Consider the following 22,669-nt stretch of genomic DNA (forward strand, 5'->3'; position numbering starts at 1 on the left):
GGTCATAGTGTTGAAATTGGCTTGAGTGTGCCCTATTTAGAAGGGTTTTCTAGTCTTTCTTTATTTCCACATAGGGCATAAGCACTACTTAATCCATTGCATTTTTATATCACATACACATTATTAGTAAATAGATTTTTTCTTCAAAAATAAGTACATCAAATAAGTCAAAATTCTTGTGTAGAAGAACAAATTTCACTAATAGTTGGATAAGTTATCATTAGATTGATAACTCTCCTCTGAATTGAGAGGTGCATCTCCTTCTTAAGATTTATAATGAATTAAAGTTGTACTATGTCTTTAACCTAAAGACACGAAGGCATTAGCATTCACCCATCAACATGGTATGAATGTGATTATAGATTTAAATAACTTTAAAAGAGATCAAAGAAAAACAAATAGCCTCAAGACTGCTTACTAGGTCCTTCACATCACAAAGAAGGTAAAAGGAAATAATGTTTCATTCTGTAAACTATGACTGATAATATAGGACTACATTCAAAATATGAAAGAAGTGACTACCTAATCAACTTCAATCCAAGAAATTCATATTTAGACTTCAAAATCTGATATATGAAATTCTCTTTTATTTCAAACACATAACAAAGAAACAATGGTATCATTTTATCCCTACCATTATAGTCAAAGTGCACAAAAATAAAAGTAAAACCCCCTTGCTGCAATTCTAAAAAGAGAAGTACAATTTCTCCCTCCCACTATAGCCACAAGACTATTGTCAAAAAATAAAAACCATGTTCGTCCCTTTTTGTGGCATATTTATCTTCTTTGTCTTTCGATGATGTATCGATTTTAATAATTGATTCTTTAAAATCATTTTTTTTAGCCTCTATTTACTTTTCCACATCACATTACTTTTTAGAATGAGTCATTAGATTTTTCTAATGATTTTATAATTTATTACAAATACTAAATGATCTCACTTCACTATACATGTCTCAGTGATATAATATTTGTTAAAAAATGGATTGACAAGTGCCATGCGTTGTACACCTATTGTTATGTTATTTTTCTATCAGAACAAGAGGTTGTTAGCCTCCTAGGTAGACCTCTACATAGTCATTGATATCTTTTGAGCACTAATAAATTTTGATAATCACTCTAGTGAGAATCTAGACAAATAGCCTCATAACAACATATAAAAAATGAGAAAAATTCAATGGTGGGGTACAAAGTTATGGTCCCCACACCAAGACTGATTTTTCTAACTGCAAAAAATCTATGATTAACTTTTAATCAACAAAATTGGTTTATGTTGCCCCATCTTTATAAACTAATAGATGGTGAACATATTACCAAAGCATGATTAAATGAGCCATATTCATGAGATTTGGAACCATTCAAGTTTGAAAGCCTAAAGAATCAATTCTAACAAAAAATGAAACAATTGTTCTTTTGAACTAACGAGTTTGAGCTTTTGAAATTGAACTTGAACTATATGACTCAAGTTCAAGTTCGATAGTTCTTCATAATCACTGCCTGCCTTCCACAATAGAATTAATAATTTAATTTTTTGAGTGCTTCACTATTGTACCTATTCTTGCATTTGATGACCACAAATGGGTATTCTAAAGCTCATGCAAATATGAGTTTAGCAAAATGCCTACTATATGAAAGATCTTTGCCAACTTTGGTATGCTTGCTATTAGCTTAACCCATATTATAATGAATTTATTTTTACTTATTTCTTTAACCCGATTATATTAAAGAACATGACTCCTTATTCACCACCACCTTCTGGTCTTGGATCTTGGACTCCTAAGCAAATTATAACTGCAAATCTGGTTTTTTAATTTTTCATGTGACAGAGTAACCTTTTCAAACTTTGAACTTGAACTTGAACTTTAAACATATGTGAATAGATAGATCTATGAATGGAGACCAACCACCCACTTTTAACATTTCCCACTTGTGATAGAACTTGAACTTGAACTAACATGATTTTGAGGTTCAACTTCAACTTCAATAGAGTTACAAAGCAAACCTAGAAAATTAACCATGAAAGCGAAGAAAAATACAAGTGTAATAATTGGCTTTGACCAGGGAAATGGGCTACAAGGGGCATGAAGAATACATCAATTTTTTGTTAGGACTAATTTCTTTCCATTGGGAGTAGAGTTATGATAGCATAGATGAGAAAGGAACTTCTTGCATAGAGTTATGGGGTGGGGGTAGGGTAACACACAAAACAACTAAACTACCAACACTACAAAAGCATGCAAAACTAAAACTTATTTACAAATATGTACAGGTGAGGAGATCTCACCATAAGAGATGGAATTAGGAAAGATTTACACAAACCCATTTACTGGTTATGAAAATAAAAATCCAATCTAGAACAATGAGTTGCATCAACATGACACAACTCAATTAAAACTCTATTTGGAAAACTCTTCATCTTGGAATTTTAAACTGATCAAGTGCAAGAACCTCACAAACCAATCATTATGTCCAAAAATAATATCTCATCATAGATTTCAAAGTTTCCTTGAGTATTCAGCATGAGATTCTCATAATCATTTCCCATTGGGGACTAGAAAAGATTAAACTCAGACATTCTTAAAGAGGAGGTTGTTCCATTTACATGATCAACATTTAGAAGGTCCCAATCTTTGGAAAAATTATTTCCATTTAAAACATATTCAAAGCCAAAATACCCTTCATCAAGCATAGTTTCAGCATTCACAAGAAAGTCTTTGTTGTTCTTGGCTACAACTAAATCTGAAAACATTTTATCCAACAAATATGCATCATATGGATTAGTACCTAAGTCTTTATTTTCATAATCATCTTGCCTAATTATTGATGAGAACTTTTCAATGACCTCATTTAAATCAACACTTGAGTGGGCCAACGATGACTAGGGCTATAATACCTCAACAATCTCATCACCATTAATCTCCATATCTATCTTGGATTGTTCTTTCCCATTTAGATTCATGGAATTGGAAGAACTTTCAGGAAGAAACAAGTTATTTTTACTTTTAGTATAAGAAGTTTCATGCAAGGAAATAGATTTTACAATAAGTTGATTTAAACAACTATACTCTTCATCATTCCAAGAAAAATAAAAGACTTCAAATTCTGATTGTATGTAAGGTTGAAAGTATTCATTTTAAAATTTTCTAGGGGAAGGAAAAATTTCAACACTTCTATAATCATAATAAAGAAATAGATTAGAAAAATTTCTTCACTCACAACATTTCTTCTTATCAAAACTTGGTCTCCATGTGGCTGCAACATTTCGATTGGACTGTCATGGTGCTAAAAATTTATTTCACAACTTTCTATTTTGACTAGATTTTCAGAATGATAAGAGTCTTTTAAATCCAATTTCCCTTTATAATCAATACCAAGTCTATTTTCAAAGTAAATAGGTTCCAGAATAGGCTGATCACAATCTTCTAGAATTTCAAGAACATCTTTATCCACTCTTTCATGGAAATCAGAAATATCTTATTCTAAGAATTTATTACCCATATCAGCTTCAAAATAAAAGGATTCCTTCATTTTAGTCTTCTCAATATCTTAGGATAATTTTGGCTATAGAAATTCTTCATTGTCCATGTAATCAAATTAAAAATATTCATAATCAACCTGCAAGAAATTTTTTATTTTACCATTATCACTGCTACACCTTTCTTGGTCTTATTGATCTATCATACCTTTTTGAACAACATTAGTGGTTGAAATTGCATTAGAGATTTCAAAGGAAAAATATTTAATTCTAAAAATGGAGTAGTCATTGGTAAACTCTCATTTAATTTATCACTGCCAAGCTCTTCCTCAATAGGAGGCACATTAAGGCAAGTCATTAGATCCGTTGATTCACATATATGCTCATCATTATTCTCAATGTGCAAATAATGACCTTCTGTCATATTGAAAGAATTGTTTTCAGCTGATAGGGGTTCTTGAATAACTTCATCATCACACTCAACATGTAAATGATAAACACCAGCTACATTATAGGGACTACTTTTAATCACATGAGGCATTAGAAAATCTTCATCACTGAAAACTATCAAATTTTGATGTAAAGAGATGGGGAAGATTGGTTTTGTTGTCTAAACAACATGTTTTTTTTGTGTAAGCTTTGCCTTCGAGTAATATTCCTGCTCATAGAGGAAAAAATCTATTTTTACATCTCCTGTGCACTTTATTCTATTGGAAACTACAATTGGAACAATTGTTTTGTTTTTATTGATGTCAAATCTATTGGTGAGACAGTTTTCCAACTGATCCAAATGCCATATCTATTTGATTGATGAAGAGGATTTTAGAATTTGTTACAACAAAAGTATCTATAGGAAAGGTTGAGTTATGAAGAAGAAACTTTAAATGGACATTTGATTAGTTAGACTTTAACAAGACAAAGTGATTGTTTAAATCATGTTGATAGAGGAGAAGACAATAATGTTCAAGTCTTGAAAGTGTGAACAAAGATAGATCACTTGTGTAGGCTTGACCAAGTAATAGAGTAAAAGATAAAGGAATTTTGATGAACATGTTGAGTGATTCTAGTTTCAACCGAGCCACAGTAAGTGCCAAGAAAATTCACTATTGTGTAAGCATCAATATTGATTGAGTGACAGTGTTGATGTTGAGTAAGAAGTTTTGTAGTGACCGAGCAACTCAGTGATGACCGAGTGTCAAAACTTAGTGTTGGCCAAGGAACAACATTTTAATTGATTGCTAAGAATCGTAATTTCTAGCCATCTAAGTTGATTTATTGGGATATGGAAAATGTGTTGAAGATAAGGATTGATGAGTTTGATCATTTAATTTCAGGAGAGGATTAGGTAAATGATCTAAGAGATGAATTCAAGGATAAGTTTCTAGAAAATAAGAGATAAATAGAATGGTGATTAGATACATTGTATCTAATGGATCAAATTGTAAACCCTAAGATTTATAGTGTTGATTAAGTGACAAAAGATCAAAATTGCCTATTTAAGGAGGTACAAAGGTAAACTTTGTGTGTGTGTGTGGAAGAGAGAATATAGTGCAGTGCAGTTGTACACATGTAAAGGAGTTCCAAAAAGTTAGAGTTGTTACTGATGTTGTTGAGTGGTGAATCTAAGTAGAAGGATTATTTAAGAAGAAGTGAAGGGTGATTGCTCGAAGGGTTGCCAAGCGAATATGACATTGAGATGACAATATAGGCTAGACATTGAAGTAGTATTGAGAGCTGAACTAGGATCTAAACATGCAAAGCGAGTTGTACTTAATAGATAAAACCTATTGTTACTCTCTAACCATTGTGAAAAATATTTGAAATCCTTTAATCAAGGTTGACCTAATAGTCATCAGGACTTAATAGTCTATGTAAATTCTTTTATCGAGTAATATTCTAATGGAATGTTCTAAAGTTCTCTAACAAGGCCACTTATAATAGGGTGATTAAATCCTTTAAGAAGGTCACATTTAGCAGTGTATAGTGTAACCTTTAACTGGGTTGGCTCTTAACAGGGCTCACTTCAAAAGAGTGAAATTTGGTGACATGTTGCTGGTGGTTTTTACCAAATTGGGTTTTCACATAAAGATCCTGGTGTCAAACTCGTGTGGATGTTATTGTGATGCTTTATTGATTTAATTTTATACTCTGCAAGTCTTTTATTTTCAAGAATAGTGGACAACCAGTTAATGTTGCCAAGAGGCCGAGCAATGGAATAATAAGATCTTAAATTATTTAAGTGTTTGTCTATTCAATTGGTACATTTGGATCTTGAATAACTGATTCACCCCCTCCTCTTAGTTATTCTAAATATTCTAACATGTTCCACTTAAGATCATATCATCCTCCAAGACGATGGCCTCTCTTTGTGCAACTTCTAAGGTTTGCACTTTCTAGCACTTTAACAAGAATTTAATTTCAATTTGAATGGCACTAATAAAGACACACAATTGGTTATTTTCATTAGGTTGACAAGTTTGAGGGATTTTACCAAAGCATCTATTAAATCTATACACAAAATCTCCAATGGTTTCGCTTTCCTTTATTTGGATTTGAAACAAATTCAATAGTAACTTGACAACATTTATTATAGGCTTAAACCTTTGGAGAAATTTTACTTCAACATCATTCCAGCAAGTGATACAACCATTTTGCAAATTTTGAAACCAATCAACAACACTTTCAATGAGGCTCTAAGAAAATAACCTAACAAAGATGTTATCTTCCTACACACCAAGAATCCCATAGGCAACTATAACTACTCTAATGTGATCATTTGGGTCTTGATTTGTATCACCAAAAAAGTTGGGGAAATATTCACTTTATCTTTTTGGTAGGGTTGAATACTTGGGTAAAGTAAATGGACCAATCTGAGCCCCCCATGGTTGGGTTACAACCAAAGCCATAACACATGGGAATTCTCTTACCAAATTGAATTAGAGTCACCAACCCTTGCAGGGAGATACTTTCAGATATCCAAGGAAAGAAAGCACTAGAACTTTTCTTTCTTCCCTAGTGGAGTCACCAAAAATTTGTAAGTAAATGGATTTGTCCTTCAAAAAGAGATACATCAAATAACTCAAAATGTCTGAATAAAAGAACAAATTTTACAAACAGTTGGACAAGTTATTATTAGATTGATAACTCTCCTATGAATTGAGAGGTACAACTCTCTCTCTTAAGATTTATAATGAATTAAACTTTTATTATGTCTTTAATATGAAGACATGAAGGCATTAGCATTCACCCATCAACATGGTATGAGTGTGATACAAATTAAAATTACTTTAAAAGAGAGAGAAATCCAAACAAACAACCTCAAGACCACTTATTAGGTCCTTCACATCACAAAGAAGGTAAAAGGAAATAATGTTTCATTCTATATAAACTATGACTGATAATACAAGATTGCATCCAAAATATGAAAGAAGCGACTACATAGTTAGCTTCAATCCAAGAAATCCATATCCAGACTTCAAAATCCAATATATGAAAATTCTCTTTTGTTTCAAACACATAACAAAGCAACAACAATATCATTTTATCACTATTATTACAGTCAAAGTGCAAAAAAAAAGAGAGTAAAACCCCCTTGTTACAATGTTGCCAAGAGAAATGCAATTTCTCCCTCCCACTGTAGCCATAAGACTACTATAGAAAAAGAAGAACCTTATTAATCCCTTTTTGTGGCATATTTATCTTCTTTGTCTTTCAATGATGTATCAATTTTAACAACAAATTCTTTAAAATAGTTTTTTTTTTCTATGCCCATTTCTTTTTCCATATCACATTACCTTTTATCATTAGTTATTAGATTTCTCTAATGATTCTATAACTTGTTACAAATATCGAATGATCTCACTTCACCATACATATCAAGTAGTGATATAATATAATGTTAAAATATGGAGCACATTTGATTTTGGAGTTAATTGACAAGGGTCATGCTTTCCACACCTACTGTTATATTATTTTTTAGTCAGAACAAGAGGTTGTTGGCCTCCTGGACAAACCTCTACATAGTCATTGATATCATTTGAATGCTAATAAATTTCACTAATCACTCAAGTAATAATCTAGAAAATTGGCCTCATAACAACATATCTAAAAATGAGAAAAATCTAACAGTGGGGTAAGAAATTATGGCCCCCACACTAGGACTGATTTTTTGATTGCAGAAAACCTGTGATTAACTTTTAATCAACAAAATTGGTTTATGTTGCTCCATCTTTATAAACTAATATATGGTGAACATCTTATTGTAGCATGATTAAATGAACCATATTCATGAGATTTGGAACAATTAAAGTTTGAAAGCCTAAAGAATCAATTCTTAAAAAGAAATTAAAACAATTGTGCTTTTGAACTTGAACTTGAACTATATGGTTTAAGTTCAAGTTTGGCAATTCTTCACAATTGTTGCCTACTTTCCACAATAGAATGAACAACTTAATTTTTTGAGTGCTTGAATTTGATGACCACAAATGGGTATTGTAAATTTGGTACAAATATGAGTTTAGCAGAATGCCTACTATATGAAAGAGTTTTGCCAACTTTGGTATGCTTAGCATTAGCTTAACCCATCATATAATGAAGTTATTTTTACTTCTTTATTTAACTTGGTTGTATTAAAGAACATGACTCATACCACCAGTTTCTGGCCTCATATCTTGGACTCTTGAGCAACTTATAACTTCAGATCTATTTGTTTTACTTTATGCATGACAAAGCGACCTTTCGAACACTGAATTTGAACTTGAACTTTGAATTTGCATGGTTTAGGTTCAAGTTCAAGTTTCACATATATGAATAGACAGATTGATGATTGAAGGTTAACCACTCATTTCTAACATTTCTCACTAGTGACGGAACTTGAACTCGAACTAACATGATTTTGAGGTTCAACTATAAGAAAAATACAAGTGTAATACGCACAATAGTGCATACATGCTATTGGGCATATGCATGTTTAAATGTAGTGTAATCCACCAAGCATATGACTTAGATTTGTCTTGGAGATCCAACCCAAATGCTTGAAGGATTCAATATATTTGAGATATGGTTTCTAACAAAGATACAATAAAAAAACATATTTTTGTGTATGTCCTCCATTAGGTTTACTCATGGTTGGATATCAATAAAATCATATGACATGATATTGTAGATCTCTATGTTAACTTTCTAACCATATGACATATTTTAAATTTTGATAATTAAAATACCTTTAATCTCTAATTTCTTTTGAATGTATGTTCATTTTTTATTGAAATCTAATGTATAGTATTTTGGGCTTAGATTTTGACTCATTCATCAAATTCTGGAAGAAGTTAGATTTTATGAAACTATACTCCATTCTACACACCTTTTGGAAAAAGAATTTTTGATTTTCAATTAGTTCTTAATGATTTCTAGAAAGCACACAAGGTCTTTACATTTTCATGATGTGTCAACTTACAAAATTCGTAAAAAAATAAAATATACATTAAAATTTATCAAAAAAATGAGATTAACTACATAGCATTAGCTTACTTCTCACTAGAGTGATTAATTTTTCACAAAAAATAAAACAAACCACTTTTCATGCTTCCCCTTTTTAAGGGCCTTAAACTTCACCATTAAAAAAATAGTAGTCTACAAACTAGATTCAAAGGATTACAACTTTTGTTCTTAGCACATCTTCTTGAAATTTGAATGTAATGGATAATAGACAAAGATGAGAAATTCAAGTTTCGATGAAAGAAAATATGATTCTAATAACCATGTCTATAAAATGAAATAAAACACACAATCTTATCTAAGATGACTAAACTAACATCAATTTAATTTAATTAATTTTAAACAAAATAATATGACATTTTTATTAAATAATTTAGTAAATCTTTTTTTGAGAAAAGAGGGGTAAAAATTTATTAAGACAGAATGGAATACAACAAGGAGAGCTCAACAAGGAGCTCGATCTTGAGCAGCAAGATCATCAAATTCTTGCACCATCTCAAAGGACAGTTGCCTCCTATCCCTAATATTCCAACCCGGATCATGACTAGAAGCCCATTTGGCTAAACAATCAGCAGCTCTGTTCCATTCACAAGGAATATACGTGAACCTAATGAACTGAAAAGAGGTAGAGAAGAGAATAATTTAGTAAATCTTTAGATTAATAAATATTCTTTAAAAATATAATAAAATAATTCATCAAAATTATAAATTTAAAATGATATAAAACCATAAAAACATTTAAAAATATAATAAAATAATTCATCAAAATTATAAATTTAAAATGATATAAAACCATAAAAACATTTATAAAATATCCACTTTTATTCTTTAAACTTAAAGTCACCTACATAATGGTGAACAACCTCGTATGGGGCTTCGCCATTATCAATAAAACTAGGAGCCTATTTGTCAATAAAAGTTGACATATTTGAAGAAAATAAATGTTTATAGCAAATGGTAAATACTATTGAAATAATGATACCCTGGATTGTTTGAATGAAAAAGTTGTCCAAACATCCCATAAAGTAGCATTAAAAACGTTAATATTAATTGTTATGCTTGATGGGAACTGAAGTTGTTACACCATGTTTTGTGGCACTCAACCACTGAGCAGATCCTTGGGCTTGAATCCCTTATGGTTTACATTACTTGTACCATCCACTAAGAAATGCATAGTATTCTTTGCTTAAGATAAAATTACTACCGTAAGTTGTTGTAGCGTGTAAGGAAGAAATCATTTAAAATATGCCACTTTATGGAATAGCTAGCTTGTCACAGCATTTTGTGTGTCTTCATGTGACCCTTTATTTGAGGAACAATGTTCATGCACAAAACCATGTTTGAAAGCTATCTGAAATACTCAAGAGTGGCTTACACCTAATCCACAATCCTAACAGGCTTTGGTATAAAGTACATACCTAGTGTATATATTACAGGGTATAGATTTTTTAATACCCATTCAAATTAAAAAGAGGTGGGTACAGTACAGCACGCAGAAAAGGAAGTTTTTTCATGGCAATGACAACACACAGGAAATTTTGAGATTAATAAATAGGACGTGTTTCTAAGCTCCTCGGGCAGTTGTTGTTCAGAGTGGGGGGAGAAATGTCAAATGCAGCTGCCATTGTTGGATTTTGTTTGTGGGTATTCATTTTTACTGTACAAATACAAGGCCTTCATGGAGATGAAGTTACATATGATGGCACTTCTCTCATCATCAATGGTCAAAGAAAATTACTCATTTCTGGATCAATTCACTACCCGCGGAGCACTCCTGAGGTGGATTTCAAAATTATCATTTGGATTTTTTTCTTGAGAAAATGTATATACATTGTGTATTTGGTGTTCTTTTGATTGAGGATGGATATTCAATGGTTTCTTCAGATGTGGCCTGGGCTGATAGACAAGGCAGAAGAGGGAGGATTGGATTGCATTCAGACATATGTGTTCTGGAATATGCATGAGCCAGAGCAGGGGAAGGTAATTGATTTTAAGTTCAATCATGTTTATATTATATTGTTGTTCATAAAGCTGATGTTAGTATTTGTGATTGCAGTTTAATTTCAATGGGAGGTTCGATTTGGTTTCATTTGTAAAGTTAATACACTCAAAAGGACTTTATGTGAGTCTGAGAATTGGGCCATACATTGAATCAGAGTGGAATTATGGGTATGCTTCATATTTTCCTTTTGTTTTTTTTCTTTTATTCTGATAATGGATCATAGAATGTGATCCAAAATGTTGATGAAACAATTTTTACGCAATCAATTTCAAAAGCACAACTGAAAAATTCTTAGAAATTGTAAAAACAAACTTACTAATAAACCTCATATTCTCAATGTTCATACCAAATTGGATATATATATATATATGTGAATGCTTTAATACCAAATTGAATATAAATGGATGCGTAAGTACCAAATTGAATGTATGTTTCTCTGATGAAACATTTTGCCTGTGTTTCCAGGGGATTTCCCTATTGGCTTCATGATATACCAGACATAGTTTTTAGAACAGATAATGTGCCATTCAAGGTACATACTCTCTTCTCTTCTTCTCATTTACATAGCCCTTTTATTCATCTCATTTACAGAGAGCCATTCCAATGTATGAGAATTTCAAATAGCTTATTGTATGATTCATGAATTGCTACATTGTTTTGTGAATTCAGCGTGAGATGGAAAGATTCACAACAATGATTGTAAACATGATGAAAGCAGAAAGTCTTTTTGCTTCCCAAGGAGGGCCCATTATCATCACCCAGGTGTGTATTCTCTGTAACTATGCATTAATTTTCTTACAATTTCTTAAAGGCTATCCCCATTTATCATTACCCAAGTGGGTTTTCTCTGTAACCGTGTATTAATTTTCTAAGATCTGCCTAAAGTCAATCCTCGCCATCATTACTCAACTTTGTTTTCAATGCAACTGTATATCATTTTTTCAAGAACTGATTTAATGACTTCATTCTTATGAAGAAACCATTAATTTAACAGGGCTGTTTAGAGGCAAACTCCGTAACTCTATATTAATTTTTCTAAGAAATCTGGTTGAAGTCAATGGAAAATACAAAATTCCCATCACCGTTACCCAAATGTGTATTCTCTGCAACTATGCAGAAAATATTGATTTAAAAGATCTGTCGAAATGCAAACCAACATTTAAAAAACTACCTCGGGAAACATGATCACTGCTACAGTTGTTACCCACAACTTTGTTTTTACTTTAATTGCCGTAAGGAGATTCCATGGCACAAAGGGATACAGTTGTCTCTCTGTGCTGGATGATAAAGAAATATTACTTAACCATTTTTAAACTTATGTAGCAGTAAGTCATAATGACATGAACTAGCTTCCTAACTGTGAGAACCCATTTTTTCCTAGTGGTTTTTAACAACCTTGGGGATTTCACATGATAAATAATGAGGTGAAGTCTCCTCATTTGGTTAGGTTTCTTGTTAGGGTTTGATCTGCTGTCATGTAATTTGAAAAGCACTTTTGGTGTGGTTACAACGGTTCTATCGCTCACGAGAAATTTAGCTTCTCACCACTTCTGTCACATAGCAAAATGACGTTCATTAACATACTTTTCAACTCTGATGGATTGCCGAATATTGTCTGTCATGATCAAGGGATGAGACTTTCATCTTCAAAGTCATTAGTTGTACACAACATTTGCAACTTCTTTTGGTTTCTTTTTCCCCATTTTCAAACATGAGTTTGAAAATAAAGAGAACATGTTCAATCCATGAATGTTCAAAAGTAGTTCAAATTATTATTTTTTAAAATAAAGTAGTGTAAAGCAGAATTCATTTTAATAAACTGGAGATGGTGTAAGATTATTGTTTAAAGTTTTCTAAATGTTTTTTTAAAATATGATCTTTTCGAGAAAAGTTCAAAATTTTAGATTATTTGAAAAGATTGAAAAACAAGTACTAATAGATTGATAGCAAGGGATAGGTCATGGGTATTAAATTTGGAGTTCTATTTAATATATGGAAATTGTGGTCATCTAAAATTGATTCTTAATATGTATTTATATTATTTATTGCATTTCATTCCTTTTGCTCCACATTATTGACCATCTCTTGATATAGCGAGATAGTTAAAGTGAAGCAATTATATGTATTTCCCCCTTCTATTGAAGTACAATCATTTCACCAATCAGATATATAAAAATGGTAGTCAAATAGAGGAGACCATCTTGCATAGTGTGAGCATTAGGAGATGCTTTTGTGACCTCGTGTTTGGCCCATGTCCAAGAATGATTAACAAATCAACATCTAGTAATGAAGGTAAGGAGAACACGACCAACTTTGCAAGGCATATTGCCCTATTGATATCTCCAAAGTTGCCTTGTGGTCTTGTATTTGAATTTGAAGAAAAATATTAAAGATAATCACTATTTTAGTACAAGAAAAGAACTACTTAGCAACTATTGTCTTAGAAGATGCTCTTTATTAGCAAATAGAAAAAAATCTCCCCATTAAAAAAACATACTAGAAATTAATGTGAATCTTAGAGGAAGCAATGTTAGTCCCTTAAAAGATGATTATGTTAAAAAGTCTTAGGTTAAAATGGCTTGAAAAAGTCACAGATTTATGAACAAGCAAACAAAGCTTCTTTTACAAAACCAATCAAAAGCCTAGTTACAAATCTAATATGAACAAGCAAACAAAGCTTCTTTTACAAAACTGATCATAAGCCTACTAGTCTATGTCCATCTAACTAAATGACATTTGGGATTCAACTCTTCTAAATGGATTGGATGTTGACTACAAATAAGTCTCAAGGTAGAGAATAGACCAATCAAAGTGAGTGATATTTTGTTCAAAACGTGTGTTCAAGATACTTGTGAAAATATTTTGGTCTTGATTATTTAAAATAAATGTTTCTTAGATTTGGGTCCTACAAGCTAGAGCATTTAGCCTTAGGAAAATATCTTAAATATTTTTATTGTAATGTCTAAACAAATTAAGGGCACAAGTTCAAGGGACCTAATCCAACAAAAAAATATGGAAGCTGATAACGTAAGAGTATTAACAAGATTGTTCATTGATTGATAACTCGTGCTATGTAATCAATTACCATTCCATAAAATCCATCGTTTGATAGCCTCTCAGATTTTGAACTATTGTTGGAACTAAAATTTCCAACAAAATCTTATTGAAGGGTGCTTGAAGCACAATAATATGTCCAACAAGTGAGTCAACCTTGATTCTTGCTTAAAATTGTGCCATAAAAAATGTGGGGTGTATGATCTTAGCAATCCAACAGGTTTGGTAAAATTAAATTAGATTGAAAGACGCTAAGCTTAGATTGAAACCTATGTAGAGCCCTCAACATGGTCATATCTTTTCCTATCAAAATCCTAAAAATAATATTAATTGTTCATATTTTAGGGGTTAAAAAAAGACACTTGAAACTATAAATTTACAAGTACTTATGTTAGATTTGTTTATAGTTTATCTTTCTTAAATTATATAATCAACATGGGTTAATTATAAACAAACAATCACCTTTATTTTCAAGACACCTAGCTAAATAACAAAATTTTATAAATTTTATAGTAATACACTAGGTATTAATGTCTTTGCATTAATGAAAAGACAATAATTTGTGTGTGTGTGTGTGTGTGTGTGTGTGTGTGTGTGTGTGAGAGAGAGAGAGAGAGAGAGAGAGAGAGTTGTCATAATCAAATAATATGTATGAAAAATCTTTTGTTATCAATTAAACTAAATATAACATTCAATATAAAATGTCAAACAAAAAAAAACTAAATATCATAATTCATGATATATGTTTAAAAATCACAAGTATATTTAATTTGTTATTCAATTTATATGTTACCATAAAATATTTTCCCCAAAAAAGTGGAACTATTTAAACACTAATTAAAGTTTAACAAAATATGGTAAAATTCATACTTTCCAAATGTGAAAAATAAAAAAATGAATCTACCAAGAACATGCCACACCTTATTAGTTTATATTCTTAAATTCTTGATGGGTTTATTTGATATAGTTAGTAAGTGTGTTGAATACTAAAATGTCAATTTTGATGGCTCAATATTGTTGAAAAATGGAAGTAGTTAATGTACTTTTACTTAACATCTATTTTTTTTAAAGGGAATGCAAGAAAATTTTCTCTATGTTGTAGAAATTTAAAAGAGACTTGGGGAGGTAAAATTTCTAAAATGGATCTTCCAAGCTACATCCCTTATAATTGAATGTTCCATTTAGTATAGACACTACACCTTGATGATGTGCCTGAAATAAACCTTGAGTACTAAAATCATTGGATAGGAAATTGAAGTCTTAGTCTACTTAATAAAATTATTTTCCTCAATTAGAAATAGTCTAAAGAAAATAATCAAGCTATTTTTCTAACTTTCAATAGAAAGATTTCACAAGGAATTCAAAACAAATAGTAATAAACATGGGTGGATGCAAAACCCTTAGGGCCCATTTGTTTGTTGGAATTTAATTGGAATAGGAATGTAGACTTAAAATTTATTTTCAATTTTCAATTTTGTGTGTCAAAGTAGAATTGAGAATAAGAATTTATTTTTAACTTTCTAGTTGGTGTGTCAAATTGGAATTGGGAATTAGAATTCATATTCCCAATTTGGCCCCAAAATGAGCATGTATCCATTCTAAAACATACTCGTTATTGGAATAGTTATTCTTATTCTTATTTTAATTTTTTTCTTATTTGATAAATTTTGAAGTCCGTTGCACTCCATTGCCCAATCGATTTTGAAGTCTGTTGCACTCCATTGCCTATTCGAACTTGAATCTGCCTCGCAAATTTAGATCTTTCAAACCCTTTGCACTCTCAAGCAAAACCAAAGAGTTATAATTACCCACTCTATTGTTCCATACTTCATTGGTACCATCATTTATTTGCAACGCATTGTTTGTTAACAAAAAAATTTATGGCCTCATTGTGGATTTCAACAAATTAGAGCTCCATGCTTGATGGGGAGGTGTGTATATACTCAGAAGCATGTGGCTTCTTTGTGGTAGTATTTGGCAATGAAAAGGATGGGAAGAAAATCCTATAAGCACCTTATTGGAGTTGGGAGAACAAGTTTGAGTTGTTGCTGAAACCTTGGTACTCATACTTCAATCTAGATTTTGAATCTTTTAATAAGATTCCAATATGGATAAGACTCCCAAACCTGTCATTATATTTTTGGTTTACTTCTTTTTCTTAAGCCATTGGCAATGCAAAGGGTCAATTTCATGGGGTGGATGAGGGTTCTTTAAATTTCATTTACAAGAGATATGAATGTATTGATTGCCCCTCTGACATATTCATCACTAAAATTTCAAAAAGGGGGAATGGATGCAGTATGTGGATTCTGAGGGTATATTCTCTTTAGATGCCTATTGGTTGGATATTTTGCAATTGACAGTTTTGGGTAAAAGTCTAGTTGCAAAATAGGATGACCATCCACAACGTGTGAGACAAAGTCTCTCCTACCTTAAGGGGAAGGCTCCCCTTCTCACTGTTCCTTGGATCAACTCAAGTTAAGCAAGAAGTCAAAGATTTTTATAAAATGGGTGTTACCAATATCCTTTCTTCTTATCTTTCAAGAAAGAATCCACTTATTCGTGGAGCGAGTGGACTGGGTGAATCTCTAACTACACTTCTATCAAAAGCTAGAAACAATGATACTGATAAACCTTCACTAACTCAAAGGCTAGCTGAAAATGTACCAGTTCAAATATAAGTCTAGTCGTGCTTCTATATGAAAAAGCTTTAAAATTAGGGCACAAAGACTCCTAACAGTAAGAATAACTTAACTATTTTCCGAATTTAAGAAAGAAGTATAAGCTACAAACAAAGCTTCTAGCTATATATTTCCACAACTGCTCCTAGTCAAAGCTTCGGCTCCGATTGCTTCTTAAATCACTATGCTCTTTTATTGAACACATAATAATAACATGAATCAAGACAATAGGCACAAATTACAGTCAAAGCTGTTAATTTTCTCTATCACAATTGCTTCTAATCAAAGCTTTGAATCCAATTGCTTCTTTTATTCACTTTTCTCACAACTTTGTACTACACAATCAAAATTATGCTTGCACAAATGTGGAAGAGCTTTCTTGCATACAACAAAAAGATGATTTTTACAATGAGGGGACACTCCTTTATATAGGCATAGGAGTTGAGAAAAAAGTTGGAGTAAAAAGTGGGAAATGGGAGCAACTCAACCAACTTTGACCTAGTCTAACTAAAAGAGAAAATATAGGGTTACATGCAACTACACATGCAACTCGCATTACATCTTTTACATACACATATAACTCGTATTACATGTAATTAAACATCTTCATATAATACATCCTCTTTAATTATAAACATGAAAGGAGAAGAAGAAGAAAGATGAAAGAGAAAGACCTTGTACTTGGTGGGTACTATCATAGATGATCACAGGATTGAGAGTTCCTATATTTTATGCCCCTGCATTCACCTTGATAACCATGGTATTGCATTTTTTGATAGCCTTTGACTTCGATAAATTTTTCGTTGTCATTTGAAAACTTGATGTGATCCATCTTTTCTCGCTCAAGTTGTTGTGAATTCTCCTTTGTAAATCAACACAAATTGGACTCTCTAACACTTTGAAAACTTTCTTGACAATGTTCGGATGTAAACTTGGAATAACTTTCCATCAGCACCTTCAACTTTTCTTTTTCTTTTTCTTTGAAGTAAAGTGCTTGGCACATGGGAATGCATCCAAATGAAGATTGCTGATTTTCAAATGTGACTTAGGATTTTCAAGATGTTATTGCATGAAAAATGACTAAATGTAAGTGCAACATGTGACAAGGAATGGAAAGTGAGATGAGATGCGAAGGTAGATGGAAGATGCACTTTATATGCAAGTGTGAATGACAGATGAGATGGAAAGCATAGAAAGATGTGGAAACATGTAATTGCTCATGAAGGCACAAATGCATATAGGGAGATGAAAATAGAAAATGGAAGAGGGACAATGAGTTTTATAGCACTTTTGGTGAAAAGATGAAGTCAAAGTGCATGAAAGATGAAAATGACATCTTTTTGACTTTTTAAAAAATGATTTTTAATAAAAATTGGACCTTTTGGATGTAATTGCACATAAGACATTTTGTGTAATCGTGTCGTGCAAATGGATACAAAAAGTGAGATGAGTGAAAATGGTGGTGAAAAATGGAATTATATGCATGTGCAGATGATGAATGAAATGGATAACATGTAATCACATTTGTCAAATGAGATGTGAAGTGTTGTGATATGGAAAGATGGAAATGAAATGTAGAGTGAAGTGAATCGTGCTCAAGTTCTTAGGAAAGAACTTGCAATTTCTTTCAAAAGAAGAAAAACAAAAAAGAAAGCAAACAAACAACAAAAAATAAGTACAAAACAAACACATGTCTTTAATCTTAAACTCAAACATGTCAACAAGCAGGTTTCTTGCAAGTGCAAATTCAAATTTGGAATTTGGAAAAATTTGAAAAGTGTGAAAATGAGAGTTTTCATCATTTTTATAGGCAAAATGCACTTTTAATAGCATATATATGAACAAGTGTGTAATAATAAGCCATAATATGCATGGAAATATGAATTGATGAGAAAGTTTGAAAATGTCCACTTACTTGGAGGTTAAAGAGCCAAATAGCAAGTTTTATAGACTTGAAGACCAATTCTCCCTCAAATCCAGATTTTCAAACAACTTTTTAACTTTTTCTGTACTTTCATATAATGGTCATTCAATAGTCGAATTTGACATGAGAAGGCCAAAAATGTGGTCTCCAAAGACAAGAGAACACATTAAAACTCAAAAACAATCGCTCTTGATCCAAATGTATGGGCTGAAATGTCATTTTTTGAGTTTTTTGGACAAAAACATTACTTTTTTATGCAAAAATCTAGGTCGTTTTTGCAAAAGCATGGCCCAAAAAATGCATGTTTTTGAGTCATTTTTTACTTGTGAATGCAAAAATAGCTTCCCCAAATGAATATACATGGATCAAAATGCAAAAACGTGACTCCAAAATACAAAAAAATGTATAAAAACTCCAATTTTCTGGACATTTTTAGCAAAAACGTGATTCATAAAAGACATGAAATGAATTCATTTTTGGCTTCCAAGTGCAAAAACATGAGTCAAGATGTATTGCAAATGATTGAAGATGCCAAAATGTCTCTTTTTCTTGCAAAAACGTGATTTAAATCACTCTAAATGGATTTATTTGAAGATTTTTCCAAAAGCGTTCCCTTGGAAGGAGTTTGAAAAAATGTTTTTTAGTAAGATAAATCCATTTTTCATTGTTGGAAAATCCATTTCCAAGCAAAACAACCCTATTAGGAAAGATTTCAGGCAAATCCACCAAGTAAATCTTTCACAATGAGCAAAATTGGGTTCTTGGATAGCAAATGCACGTGTTCTTCCAAAATTGGACCTTTTGGAGTGATATGCATGTTTTAAAATATCCTTTCGATCAAAATCAAACCTTTTGGAGTGCATAACACATTTTAAAATATGCATATGGTCAAGATCAGACCTTTTGGGGTGCAATGCATATTTTAAGTTGTAACTCACTTTTTTGATGCAATGACACAAAAAGTTATCTTTTGATGTAATGACATCAACAAGGTCCACTTTTGATAGTCTTTTGATCTAATGACATAAAAAAGGTTCACTTATGTTTTCAAGTTGAACTGTATATGCAATGACATGTAAAAGGTCCACTTTTGATGGATTTTACATGTAATGACACATAAAATGTCCATTTTCAATGACTTTAAGTGATTTAATAAGCACATGATAATTTAAATTCATTAAAATATTACATAAGTGGGACATAAATTATATTTACATATCATATTAACAATATAACACGTAAATATCATTTAAAAAGTAATATTTATTAGAGCATTTGATTTAAATGCTAAAAATTAAATTGAACTATATATTTAATATAGTCACTTAAGTGAAAAATTAAAAAGTAACTCAACTTAAAAATATAACATAAAATGCACTATAGTTAATTTAAGTGAAAATCTAATTGATAAAGTAACTTAAAAATATAACATAAAATGAATTTAAGTTATAATTTTCAAAATGCGAATGTCAAATTAAAAATATAATATGATATTTTTAATTCATGTTGTTGCATCAAAAAGGTCCACTTTTTGGGCATTAAAATGGTCATATCTCTTGACTAACAACTTTGATTGAGCTCTAGGTTAGACTAAATTGAAGGGGAAATCGAAAGCCATGACATAAGCAAAACCAAAGGACTAAAAGCCAATAAACGTAAACTCAAAAGCAAAGAAAATGATAATGAAGGCCTCAAAAATCAAACATAGGCTTGACAAACAAAAAAATGAAAAGGACTTGACGAAAGCCTTTAGTAAAATGATTTGATATATGAATTGAAATTGATCTATCAATCAACATTAAACAATTGAATATCAAATTCAACTTAGAGATACACGAAACTAGCTTGAAAACATTTTGTGTTGTTACCAACATTTTGTGGTGACAAAATGCAAGACAACAAAGCCAAGCATGTTGCACCTAATTGCTTACTTTCTTCGATATGTTTGCAAGGATGATTTGCCATTCTTCATGTTTTGGTTTCATCACCATTTCTCCTTCCAAATCAAATGATTACACAAGTTTTGTAGAGCTAAATGAAGTGTAGAGTAACAAATCATATTCCTATTCCTATCTCTATTCCTATTCCTATTCTCTATTCTTTTTTTCTTTCAGTTTCTATTCTTCATTTCTATTCCTAATCCTATTCCCCATTCCCATTCTCAGTTTCCTATTCTTGTAACCAAATGAGCCCTTAGAGGAAATTTATAATTTATTGGCTAAAGATAATGTCATTATGATTAACTAGGTTGTAAATTTCTCCACTCTATTCATTATTTAATTCCTAAAGGAAGCAAGAGAAGATTAGAAAGTAAATTTAATAACCAAAAGAAAAAATAAATCTCCATATGATCAATATTTTCATTCATAGGTCTGCAATAAGGCAAGAATGAACACATAATATCTATAACACTTGATTTTATGCAATTGTTCATTTTAAATATTCAAGCTAAAATATAATTCTACATAGATACTAGAAACTTTGGATGATATTTGTATGGACAAAATCTAGACAATATCAAAACCACTACAACATTAGGATATCTTGTTCTCGCACACAAGAATATTTTTTTTTTTGTGGGGGGGGAGGGGGGGTTGGGGGTTGGGGAGGATAGCTTGCCTTGGTCATGCTCTCAATTGAGGAATCAACCTTGAAATTAAAATGATAATGATAAAGGAATGCTACCAAGTCATAGAACTGACTCTAGCAATGAGGCTCTTATAATTACTAGTGTAGATGCAATCAAGTATGTTAATATACTAGCCTTGACTCAACACAAGAACAAAAAGGAAATTATGTAAATCAAAACCTTATTAATAGGAATGCTTGTAATATGGCTTGATGAAGAATTGAAGAACTTGGATGAAGGAATGGAAGATCTCCTCCTTAGAATCCAAACTCCATTACTACCTTGATTGAAGAAGCTTTAAATGTAATAAGGAAATAACTTGATGAATGTTTGATGTATGCCTTAAGAAATTTTCCTTACTGTGTATAATATGCTTTCTTGATTGTGTGTGTGTGTGTGTGTGTGTGTGTGTGTGTTGTTATGGTATATTATGAAAATGAAGTGCCCAAGCTCCTTTATATACTAGTTTTTGGGATAAAAAACAAAGTAAACTAATTGGTTCACACAATAAAACAAATTAAACACCCAAGGAAAATATGGCCTCGAAACTAAAAAAGGTCGAGGTATGATTAACCTATACTAGGATTACCTCGGGAAGACATCATCCTAAGGTCTCCATGATGGTGCATAAAGAAGCAGGAAATGATGAATGCACCATAAGCTATCACCAAAAAACATGATACAATAGCAACTATGAGGGCCATGCATAAAAGTGGGTGATGACCTAGAGATTTGAGTGAGATTGAAAGAAGAGAAAGGAACCAAAACCACACTAGAGATGGCTAAAAGTTCTAAAAATAATTGCTTTCATTCTAGAATGGTACCTACCTACAATTCTAAATATTGTATTTATATTAAATTCATGGTAATATTTTAATAATACTTATTTTATGTATTATACTTTCCTTTATTTTACATATTTATTCCAACTTCTACAAAGTTTATTTCTAACCATTTAACAAATAATTATCACAAAACTCTATATATTTAAAGTAATAATAAATAGTGTTCATTTATTTAATCATGTTATCTATTTAACTAATAAATGTTATGAAACTTTAGTCATAATAAGATAGTGTTCATAAATTTAATATCAAGCTTACAATAAATGGTATAAATTTTTATTTTTATCTTGCAAATGTTTTTAATGTTTATTTTGACATCTTGTATGTTTGCAGATTGAGAATGAATATGGGAATGTTGAACGTTCCTTTCCAGGGGGTCATTCATATGTAGTTTGGGCTACAGATATGGTTCTGAGATTAAACACTGGTGTTCCATTAGTCATGTGTAAACAACCTGATGCCCCAGATCCAGTGGTAAGAATTTAACAACTTTGAAAGCTTATTTAAATCATTACTATTAATACATTAATCTAAGTAATAACATGATGTTTAAATTTAAAAGT

At 31.3% G+C, this 22,669-nt stretch overlaps 1 protein-coding gene across 2 annotated transcripts in view; it reads left to right on the forward strand.

Annotated features, from left to right (window-relative positions):
• Positions 1-10,243: 10,243 nt before the first annotated feature.
• The window catches only part of LOC149554920 (beta-galactosidase 5-like), a 183,798-nt gene continuing 171,372 nt past the window's right edge, over positions 10,244-22,669 (forward strand). The window contains exons 1-6 of one of the 2 annotated variants that reach the window (XM_089828922.1): positions 10,244-10,750; positions 10,856-10,951; positions 11,028-11,140; positions 11,439-11,505; positions 11,643-11,735; positions 22,440-22,580. In XM_089828922.1, the coding sequence (XP_089685048.1) occupies positions 10,577-10,750; positions 10,856-10,951; positions 11,028-11,140; positions 11,439-11,505; positions 11,643-11,735; positions 22,440-22,580 (684 nt within the window). In that variant the 5' untranslated portion in view covers positions 10,244-10,576. The remainder of the gene's footprint in view (positions 10,751-10,855; positions 10,952-11,027; positions 11,141-11,438; positions 11,506-11,642; positions 11,736-22,439; positions 22,581-22,669) is intronic. The other variant, XM_089828923.1, reaches the window with a different exon arrangement.

This window comes from Cupressus sempervirens, chromosome 5, assembly GCF_028749045.1.
Source record: "Cupressus sempervirens isolate cs-2001-9-10 chromosome 5, ASM2874904v1, whole genome shotgun sequence".
In the NCBI taxonomy this organism is placed as follows: Eukaryota; Viridiplantae; Streptophyta; class Pinopsida; order Cupressales; family Cupressaceae; genus Cupressus; species Cupressus sempervirens.